Consider the following 11,644-nt stretch of genomic DNA (forward strand, 5'->3'; position numbering starts at 1 on the left):
GTATCAGTCGGATGTAACCCACATTATAGCAGATATGCATGTATATTGCAGTGTGAGCTAATGAGACTAACTGAATAGTCCCTTCATGGCAGAACAGAAGCATGTTTACTGTAAAACACGAGAGGTAGTGACAGGAACAGTTTCCTCGGATGCTTCCTGCTGTTTGTCTCTGTCACATCAGTTATTCACTCCACTGCAGACGACGCCTCTGTTTGCTCACTCGCTCGTTCTCTGCACCGTCGGTGTCGTGTGTGATTGTGCGCAGCGGCGTCCTGTTAATCATGCAGTTAAACAGATTCCTGATCACTGTCACCTGTCACCGCGGCAGTAAGAGGAGCCGTGTGGAGCGGAGGAAACTGAGGAGGAGTCAGCCGGTGGTCTCTCTGTGCCAGGAGCGAGAGGAGAGGAGTCAGGTGCAACATGTACAGTCGCTCTGCAGGAGATCTGTCGTCTTCTTTGTGCGCCCCCACCCGTGGTGTCAGCCGTTTAATTCAACTTGTACGGCATAATCAGTTTGCCGGAGCCCGCCTCTGCCAAGAAAGGAGCAATGCTCGGAGCAGATGTTTGCTCTGAAGCTTTCATCTCAGCAGAGTCGGTGGTCGACTCACAAGTGGATTTCTCTGCTTCGCTCTAATATTAGATTCAATTCAGGAGCAGAACTCGGCCTCGGTGGCAGCTCTGCTCCTGATAATGACGCTGATTGACAGCTGGATTCTAACACTGGCTGGTTTTATGTTCACTTACAAAGACTTGGCTGTAGTTTATTATATTCTACTGCAAACACTGACGACTGCTTACTGTCTACAGATCTTAAAGAAACGGTCTGATGACCATTATCACAGAAAACACAACACAAGGATTTAAAATATATTAAAGAGAACAACGTGCAGTAACACACAGTGCATTTGTATATGGAGACTTCAGAGGATATAACATTGACTTACTGGAGACTTATTCTAACCTTAACCTTAACTTAAACCTTACTTTAACGTGAACCTAAACTTAACCTAAGCCTAACCCTAACCTTAAACCAAAAGTGAACCTAAACTTAACCTTGAATCAAGTCATTGCGTTATCCATGGGGACTTACTTTTTGTCCCCTAATGGAAGACAAGTCCCTAAAATATGGCCAAAATTTAGGTCCCCACAACATGAGTAATGCCTGGAGCACACACAAACACACACACACACAAACACATACACACACACACTGGCTGTTTGCATGGGCTGTAATTGGAGATCTTTTGCCCTGTCGGACACAAACAATGCCACAAACATTCCCCACCACGCTCTCACTGGACACAGAGAGTGATTAACCTTGGCTGAAAGCAGGATCGAGTGTTTTCTCATGGGGAAACATTTCAGAGTCTGAAGTCTCCAGCAGCTCCTCCTCTCCTGCTCCCTGTGGGGGGGGCTCTCACATGTTCATTTTCCTTTGTCTCGCTGACATTGTGTCTGGTGTCACTCACAGGTTTCTCCTCTTCTGTCTCTAACGGGAGGAAAACAAACATGGGAAGATGATTTAATATTTCCAGCATTGAAAGGTTCACCTCGTAAAAAGGTCTTTAACTTACTTATCATGCTAAAAGATTAAGTTGTCTTCGGCTGCGTGTTCCATTTGAAGATCTGACGTGGAAATAAACATTGTGAGCTTGTTCTATGCCAAAGAAATGTAATGAAGACCTGATATTTAACAGTTTTATCAAACATTTATTTAAATAACCATAGGGGAAATATATATTTTATGTGAAAAGGAAGGAGGACAGAGATAATGTCGGTATGTAACTGACCTGAAATACCCAGAAACAATCCTCAGACCTGGTGAATCCTCCCGGTGACGCACCCCGAGGTTCTGTAAATCCCTTTGGAATGTGTGGAGATGTATGGATCTTATCATAAAGGAATGTTCCCCTGATTATTCAAACAACGTTAAAATCTTTTATTCCTCAGACGTTGGCGTTAGCACGACTCCCCAGGTGGTCTTCACGTGTTTTCGTACAAGCCCTTTGACTGTTGAGCCCGTGTCAGGGAAACATCATTCACTTGAAACCGAGCGCGTAGGAAAGTGGATGAGTTCACTGGAGAAGTAACTCTGGGCTCCACGGGGAGGTTTGATTCCCGCGGTGTCTATAAACGCCTGATGCTGAAACGCTGTAGACAGGATGATGTAGTCTTAATTACACAGCTCGGTATGAGGCCGTGAGAGCAGAACTCCACTCGGCCCACAAGCTTAAGTTATAGCTGCTGCCTGGTTTCAGTATTTCATCTGACCGGCACTTTCAATATTACAGTGCATCGGGTATTTGAGCCACTAATGTCAGAGGTATTGTTTATCTGCCCTCGAGGGTCAAGCGCTGGTGGGTGTTTCCAGGAATCTGATGTGTGTTCACTTCTCCTCACGAACCCCAGCAGGTGTTTGTGTTTGAGCTCAGCAGCTAACACACCAGATTCCACCGGAACAACAGGAAATCAGCTTCATTTCTGCAAAAGCCTTTTAGTTTCTAAAGCGCCTCCAATCCAAGCAGATCTCAGAGTAATATCAGCGTGTTCCCGTACGAGTAGAACAAGATCTTTTTTATTTCAGACTTTGGCTTTTAGAGGATGAAACGAGAGAGTCGTCCGATTGTCTGTGGTTTTATTAATGTTTTTGTTTCTGTAAAATGAAACCGTGCCCTGTGCTGCGTGTTGATTCAAACTGAAGTGAGCTCAAACTGTCTCTGCAGGTCTCAGCCTATATTTCATGATGGCCCACTTTGTCCTCTGCTCTGCACACAGCTCTATGATCTCTGATAAATACAACCCTCAATGTGCCAGGGTTTGTTTTTAACTTCAACTTTCTATCAACAATGAAATACACAGAAGAACATTTCGGCAGATTAAAACAGAATGAAAGTCTTAAATGCAGTTTCAATGGCAAAAGACACTGACAATAACCAGCAGTGAGAATAATTCTCAGCATTTTCTGAAAACGGATGATGAATCTTGTATTTGCTGTGAAGACAGATTTGTATCATCGACGGTTTTTACTTATCTGAAGGTGCACAGCGAGAAATGCAGTAGTTGAGCGAGTCTGATTCTTCAAGGAGAAGGAGAATGTCCCAGTTCTGGTTTGAACGCTTTAGTTTTGCGAGACCTGATAAAACCCGCAGTAAACCCTCGTGTTTCCTTTGGTTGTTGCACAAGAGAATATTGAAGGATTCAGACGAACTCAAGCTCATCAGACCAATGTTGCTATAATCAGGTGGATCTATGTAATATAATATAATATAATAAACAGTATATAGCGTCTAAAACAATGTTTAAGCAGTGAAATCGTGGATTCACACGATTCTCACATGTTTTTTGTTTTTACTCTGCTTTCAGAATACCAGAGTCCTCTTCAACATCCGCGTGGTGGGAGGTTCAGCGTTTTACAGCTACCTGTCACCTCAGGACGGGCGACCGCTCTACCACCCCGCCGTGGACAGGTCAGTGGCTCCTGGTGGACTGACTTCACACAGACAGACACACACAGACACACACAAGGGTTGTAACATGACGCTGTTTGGAATGTGTGGGAAGAACGTGCAAACCACACAGTAAGGCCTCACTGGGATTCGAGCTGGGATTCAAATCCTCTCCCCATCCATATAATCACCACTCGTATCTTTTATTTGCTTTTGGCTCCGGGTGTTGATTGTGCTCCCGGTTGAATCTGAAGCCTGAATCACCAGCTGCAGCTTTGTGACGCAGCCACAGTCTCAGAGCTCGGTTCTGCCAGATGAACGAGGTATAAAAGCTCCTGACTCGCGTGATCCTGACAGGAATAACCCAGGACTCTTTTCTGGAGAAGCACTTCTTCCGTGCATGTTCCTGCAAGGTGGACGTCTCTGCAGGTGTGAACACTGAAGCCGCTCAGTGGCTGTTGTTGTTTTGGATGACTGACGTCCTCCTGTTATTAGCGGAGAGGATTATCCTAAATGCGTTCTGTTGTTGAGGAATTAGTGGCATTGTGCTCAAACACTGAAATGACCCAACGTTCCCTCAGGCTCATTCAAATTTGATCTCATATAATCGATTGTAATGCACTTTCAATCTGCTCTAATCTAATCTAATGAAGCGTTTCTTGAGAAGCACAGGCAGGCGGCCAGTTCCTGAACATGTCGACCAAACAACACGCTGCACCCGAGCAGAAAGCCCTTAATGTTTCCATACAGACGTCGACTTGTATTGATTTTTAATATATTTCCCTCTAACTGTAAAGGTTAGACACGATTTTACAGCCCCAGTTAAAATGTGCAGACATTTTTTTATATCCTTTCCCGTGAAAGCACGTCTGATGCCTTTCACTTTCAGGAGGGAATTGCTGTTTCTAAGCGGCATTTTGTACAAAGTCTTGAAAGGAGTTCCATTCGTGGAGCTGCTAAGAACAGAGCATTCATTGGCTGAATGGTGCTGATGGGGGCAAAATGCCTTTTGAAACCTTTTGAGATGCAAATGTGCCGCACACTGTATCCTAGAAACTCATGTAATGATAGTGTCTGAACTCTGAAGGTTCAGAAATATGCTCTGTCCCCGAGTCAACCCCCATCACACACGACGAGGACGAACCAGTGCAAAGTGTTTAAGTGCACGTTGTTCTCCTCCGGGTAATGATACGTTCATGACTGTGTCTCTGTCGGCTTCTTCTGCGTGTGTGGCTCTGCTTCTCCATCCGGAGGTATTTGTATTCTTGTTGTTTCTCTCAGTTTCGTATCGGTCGCGTGTTAAAAACATCACCAACACACCCACTCGCTCGCAGTGATTTTCCTCTTTCTGTTTTCTCTCATGGGCTCATTTGGACATTATCCAGAGTTTTAGTCCAGGGAGCTGGCAAGAGAACGTCCAGAGAAGATTATCTGGAGTTTGGAGAATGTCTGAAAGCAGCTCTAGTGTTTAGGGGTATCCCAAACTATATGTCCCTAATACACACACACACACACACACACACAGAGACACACACACACACACACAGACACACACACAAACAAACATCTAGTGTTTCTTAATGATGCTTATCAAAGTTATTTTTCTCTGTGCCCAACTATCAAGAATTCATGAAGTGTAGTGATGTTGACACCTAGTGGTTAAAAGGCATCACTGCAAGTGAATTCCACATGATCCTAATAAAGTTGCTGGTTCACAGTGGTGGAAGGAGAAGAACATTTTACCACATTAATTTATATTTGAGAAGGAGTATTTGTTTTTAAATATACTTGAAATATTAAAGGTAAAAGTACTGCGTTGTGGTGGGAGGGGCTCTTCCAAATCCTCTCTTCTTCACCTGTGATGCTGCTACAGGAGGCGGGGTCTAATGTTTCCTCTCTGTTACCCTCTCGTTATTGATTACTTTTAAAAATATAGAAAATACAGATATTGGCTAATGCATGTACAGTGCAGTTACAAAGTAAATGTACTTTATTACATTCCACGGCTGCTGGTGCAGTAAATGTCTCTGAGGTTGAACATGCAGCTTCTGTTGCTCGGACGTCTTTAGGGCTCTGAAGCTCTGCAGCTCTGGAGGACCTCCACACGTGAAGCTCATCATCGAGTGGGAGCACAGGATCAAGGACTGGTCAGTGCATTTTAGATGACAAAACCACCTCAGGCTCACTCTGCATTTTGCTCCCTGTAAACCTGACATTTATCTAATTTGTGCATGTTCTGGACTTCAGCCTGTTTGGAAACATCCAGGAGGAGGTGGTGAGAGATGCAGAGAGTGTGAGGAATCAGCAGCAGCAGCATGTGCAGCAGTACAGCTGCACCCTGGACGAGTGCTTCCAGCTCTACACCAAAGAGGAGCAGGTGAGTCAGTAGACAGATCTCCTACCTGCAGCCACAGTGAAGTCTTGTGCAGACACGATGTGTTTCCCTCCGCTCTCCTCTCCACCAGCTCGCCCCAGACGACGCCTGGAAGTGCCCTCACTGCAAGCAGCTGCAGCAGGGCATGGTGAAGATGAGCCTGTGGACGCTTCCCGACATTCTCATCCTGCACCTGAAGCGTTTCCGGCAGGTGGGAGATCGCAGGAACAAGCTCACCACGTTCGTGCACTTCCCTCTGACGGGCCTGGACATGAAGCCCCACATGGTGAGCCGCACCCACGGCGCCCATCCGCCCCCCCCGCAGCCCGGGTGGAAGCAGTCCCGACGGCACGACCTGGCTCCCCCAGACTACCTGTACGACCTGTATGCTGTGTGTAATCACCACGGAGGGATGCACGGCGGACATTACACAGGTTTGAATAACCGACGTGAATAGTAATGTAACAAGTTAAAGAAAAGTGATGTAGATCCCTGGGTTTCCCCACAGAAGACCCATGTTCTGTTACTCAGACAGTTCTTCTCTTTCCTTTGTTATCGTGATTGCAGCTTCCTGTAGGAACTCTGTGGACGGCCAGTGGTACAGCTACGATGACAGCAGTGCCGAGCCCGTTCCAGAGGCAGAGGTGGTCACACGTGGAGCCTACATCCTCTTCTACCAGAGAAGGAACACCATCCCGCCGTGGTCGGCCAGCTCCTCCCTCACGGGTTAGTCTCACATCCTGGTTCAGCTCAAAGACAGATGGAGAATCAATAATCCCTGAATCCCTGCTCACACATAATTATTCACAGTCTACCCTGAAAAATTCAGTTATTTTTCTTCTCCAGTTTCAGTTTACCTATAATTGTTTGATGTGCTGCTTCTCAACAGCATCAGGGCATCAGATATTGATTTTGGCCAATAAATAAAGATTCTCTCTCCATTTCCTGGAGTCAGAGAATCTATCATTAAAATGCTTTAAAGCTCCTTTCAAACTAATCAAATCCATTTCTACCTACTTTACAAGTGATAAGTGATAGGACAAACATAAATGAATTAAAAAAGACCTAAAACATTTAGATGTAGAGACTAACACATACCAAATTAATCAATAATAGAAAAGACAACAATAAAAGAAAGATAAGATAATAAAATATACAAAGTCTACACAGAGACATAGGATAAATAATAATGATAAAGTAAAATAATAAAACTCAAAGCCAGACTAAGTAGATTGTAACATATATTATTTGTTTTCCCGTGTGAATCCAGCATTTCTTCCCCCACCATGTATTTTCAGCAGCAGATGGAAGTCTTCACTTTGTTGATTTGCATGTTTTTTACACTTCTCGTCTTCCTTCGCAGGCTCCACCAGCTCCTCCACCTCGGATCATTGGCTGGTCCGGCTCACTGGGGGAAGTGGGAGGGGCAGCGTGGTGTCGGGAGGACCCCTCCCTGTGGCGGCGGGACCCCTACAGGCTCCAGATTCTCCTGAGCTGCCAGTGTTTGTAGATGAACCATCAAAGTCAAGTAGGTACTTTAGTTTCACTCGATGCCACTGCACACAAAAAACACATTTAAAGCAAAGTAGTAACTCTTTCATTGTCATTTCATCGAGCTGAAATACCACAGAAGAGCAGCTGCTGTAACTTGATCAGAGTCCAGTCTCACCAGGTCTCCTTCTCTGTGTCTTTTTCCCACAGACGGGTTCGAAGCCAAGCCGTTTGTCCGTGGGACCCAAGGCAGGAGTGTCAGCATGAGATCTCCAACCAAGTCCAAGGAGACTCTGAGCAAAGTTCTGCCGCTGCGCTGGTCCTTCGGCCCCAAGGATCGAGTTAAACCCCCAGCGCAGCCCCGGCCTGGCGAGCTGGTGGAGTACCTGGAGTCTGGGCGCCGGCCTCGGTGTACCAAAGACCCCATCGTCCAACTGGTGGCCACCCCCCCACAACAGACAAGAGCCTTCAAAGTGGGACAGGGCTCGCCCAGTGGCAGCAGCCTCAGCTGTTCAGACAGACCCTGCTCGGACACATGTTACTCACCCAAGCTGCCGGAGGGACAGAGCCGAGCCTGTGTGGAGAGAAGCCTCGGCCAGGGAGTCGGTGACAGCAGCAAAGCCAGAGACGAGGTTTCTCTCAGGCAGAGGTTGTCTAAGCGAGCGAGGCCGGACCCGGGCAGGACCCTGGACCTCCAGCTGCACAGAGGACTTATCCTAGAGGGTCAGATCAGCCACAGTGCCCCCCCGAGCAGAGACTCCACCCTGAAGAGAACCAAGGTCCAGGCGGGGGTGACATTCAGGCCTCAGAAGGACTTGGTGCATATGATCCTCCAATCTGAGGGCCGGGGGGGGCAGGAGGGTCGCAGCCACGACAGCCTCTTGTCTTTCTTCAAACCCGGTTTCATGAAGAAAGGCATTCTGAGGTCACCGACCAAGGGCATCGACCGGCGTGTGAACGGCCACGGACACCTGGAGAAGCTGGCAGGAAGTCCTCTAGCCAAACTGTCCCTCTCTAACGGGACGCTGACCACGGTGGCCCACGAGGACAGGAGAACCGGCGGCGCCCCCTGCTGTGACGCACACAACCGCAAAGTGCCGCTGCCGAACGGGAAGGCCGGACATCCCGAGGCCGCGGACATCCAGCGCGCTCACAGCTCCACAAACATCCAGACCAAGCTGGATCTGACTTTCCGCCGGTGCGCCTCCCTGCAGAGGAACGGCGAAGTGGCGGCGCATCCAGAGCCCCGCCTCCTGCTGCAGGACAAGCCCGGCTACGGCCCCCTGCAGAGGACACGCTACAGCACCACCTCCCTGGGTCGGCACCGGCCCGTCCCCGAGCACTGAACCCTGCACTGCACGCTGAGCTAGAGTAGGACACTCCACACAGAGCTGTGGGAACTGTTTGTGTCAAACCAGCACAAATATCACTGTAAACAGAGAAGTGACGACAACACGTACAGGAAGTGGGAAGCTTCCTCGCTGCTGGGAAAGAAAAATACAGGAAATTAGATATGACATGTGGTATCGATACAAAACAAGTGGAAGAGCCTCAGTTTTCAACGATCAAAAGTACAGATCCAAGGTCTGTTTTCTTATGATCGTGAATATCAATCTGAAGCTGTGTCTCAATTCAGACGCCTCTGTCTCCTGAGGACCACAAGCTCCGCCTCCTCCTCCATGGGCCGCGTGCACCGTGGGAACCGAACCGAGACGTTCCGGTTCACAGAGGCTTTCTGGGATCGAGGGTCACCAGCTCGCCCCTCCCCTCACTGCTGTTTCCGAGCAACCGAGTGTGACGCACTTCCTGAGTTGAGACACATTGTGACTGATTGTTCTGTCCTGTGTTTTTTTAAAAGTGCCTCTGTGACAGCCCAGAATGACTTTTGAACACTTGGACCTCTCGACGCACGGAGAAGACCCCCGGCTCGACACAGCGCTGGAGACAAAGCAGATCCTCTCTCTTCCCCCCCCCTTCATAGTACTGTTATCACCTACCTGTGTGTGTCTTAAACTCAATCTATGCAGTTCGTTTACTGAGGAGAGAAACTGCTGTAGTGTGATGGGGATTCGTTCAAACCAAGCAAGATGTGGTTTTATTCTGAAAAGCAGAGAGTGATTTGTCCATTGTGGAGTAAAAACACTGGAGTCTTTGGAGTATTCACAGTTCAATGGGATCAAACATGTCAGATTTTGCATAAAAGTATTAACACCTGTAAATCAGCTGCTGAAACAACACGCTCCACGGCTTCGTCATGTATGATCATCCTCTTGTTTTATTACCAATGCACTTTCTTTCTTTTTAAAATTCCATATGTCGCTACATCACCTGAGCTTCTATGCTGACGTGTCTAATTTCTAATTTAGAGGCAATTAGCCCAAAAGTAGCAAAAGAAAACTGTTTTATACGGAGAGAAATTCGTATCATTGTTTGATGCACGAATAAAAACCGAGATTTGACGGATGTGTCACATTCCCACTCACTGTGTTTGAGGAACCACCACAGACAACATGTATATTTAATCACATTGTTTCTGTATCTGCACAACTTTCCGTTTGTTTGCTGCAGGAGGACGACAACGAAAAGTTCACAACAAATTAACTTCATAACTTTTTCCTCTCATTCTTTTCAATTTACATTTTTTTTAGTTAACGTGTGTCACTGGGGATTATTATGGGATAGAAACGAGTGCCGATTGTTTGCCTCCACTGTTACTGTTGTGTTCACGCTGTGTGATTTAACTTTACTGTTTTAACTACCGCTACCAAAACGACATGTTCGCGAGTGAAGGACGTTTCTGAGACGTATGGCTAGATTATATTTTATTAACTTTTTTAAAATTCTACAATTTTTACCTGATGTGTAATATTGTAATTTAAGATCAGAGGTGTGTGTTTCCGGATTCTGTGTAAGGTCGGATTCAAACATACAGTAAGGGGGGGGGGGGGGTCATTCGGACACAACACACTCAAGTCCCTGTACTGGACTGTCTACAGTAAAATGTCTGCTTCATGTACTGCAATTAAACACAGAATTTCTCACAGATAAACTCATGTTTGCCGACTGGTTTATGACAACATGGCTGTTTTTATCGTTCTCATGACAGTAAATATTATTTTATTTGTATATAATTGTCCTGACACTTTGCTCATGACGTCTCCATCCTGTTGGTCTGTGACTGTAGAATGAAAACCTTCCACTAGATGTCAGCATTGTCCAGGTTATTAAAATGTCAGAATTAAAAGCAGATGTCGAGAAAATAGAAAAACAAAGAAGGACGAACAAGTATCTAAAATATTTGGCAAATAGCGATACTGACACACTCCCAGTAAACCACGTGTTGGGTGAAGAAGTGTGAGTCTCGTAGTGTCGTAATGGAGAGGCCATTTTTCTTTTTTCTTTGTAAATCATTATGCGTGTGTGTGTTTCGTAATATGACACGTCCAGGCATAACAATGATTAATGATTATACATCTTATATGTGTCAATAACTTCAGTGTATAGTTTCTTAATGAGGTGAAGAGGTGATGGATTTGAAAGGGTCCTCGTCAATTCATCACTCTCTTTGGAAGGAAGCATCAATACACACATGTACACAGCAGTAAACAACACAACAATTCACACAAAATATTGAGAGTGTGTGTTGTAGCAGCAGTAAAACTACGCGTCACTTTGCAGACGTCAGTGGAAACAGTTTGACGTTATTTCACTGTCATAAATCTTTTATCCTCTCAAAGGATAATGGGTGGATGGAAAATCTCTAAGAGTTAAGATGTTCTAGAACTATCTCCCTTATGTTATATAATAAAACAATAATAATAAAGATACATAGACAGATAGACAGAAAGATACATGGATAGAGAGATAGATAGATGATCATAATAATGATAGTACTAAATGTATTTATATAACACATTTCGAAACAGAAAAGGACAAACAAGAGAACAAAGAAAACATCAAAGATGGATGGATGAAGTTATGGATGGATGAACAGATGAATAGATGATTAGATGATTAGATGATTAGATGAATGGATGATTAGATGATTAGGTGACAGCAGTGTGTTTGACTGACAGGGGGCTGCTCCACTCACATGAATAGATGAACAGATGAACGGATGAATAGATGATTAGGTGAATGGATGATTAGATGAATTGATGAATTGATGAATTGGTGAACTGATGAAATGATGAATTGATGACAGCAATGTGTTTGCCTGACAGGGGGCTGCTCCACTCACATGAATGGATGAATTGATGAATAGATGATTAGATGAACACATGAATAGATGAAAGGATGAACAGATGATTAGATGAGTAGATGATTAGATGAC

At 45.6% G+C, this 11,644-nt stretch overlaps 1 protein-coding gene across 1 annotated transcript in view; it reads left to right on the forward strand.

The window, feature by feature from the left end:
- usp43b (ubiquitin specific peptidase 43b) overlaps positions 1–10,360 on the forward strand; it is a 45,088-nt gene extending 34,728 nt beyond the window's left edge. Inside the window, exons 9-15 of the mRNA XM_061090103.1 lie at positions 3,364–3,467; positions 5,516–5,593; positions 5,694–5,823; positions 5,912–6,254; positions 6,388–6,546; positions 7,184–7,348; positions 7,522–10,360. Coding sequence (XP_060946086.1) covers positions 3,364–3,467; positions 5,516–5,593; positions 5,694–5,823; positions 5,912–6,254; positions 6,388–6,546; positions 7,184–7,348; positions 7,522–8,657 — 2,115 coding nt within the window. The 3' untranslated portion in view covers positions 8,658–10,360. The remainder of the gene's footprint in view (positions 1–3,363; positions 3,468–5,515; positions 5,594–5,693; positions 5,824–5,911; positions 6,255–6,387; positions 6,547–7,183; positions 7,349–7,521) is intronic.
- Positions 10,361–11,644: the final 1,284 nt, after the last annotated feature.

The sequence above is a fragment of the Limanda limanda genome, chromosome 17 (genome assembly GCF_963576545.1).
Source record: "Limanda limanda chromosome 17, fLimLim1.1, whole genome shotgun sequence".
Lineage (NCBI taxonomy): Eukaryota > Metazoa > Chordata > Actinopteri > Pleuronectiformes > Pleuronectidae > Limanda > Limanda limanda.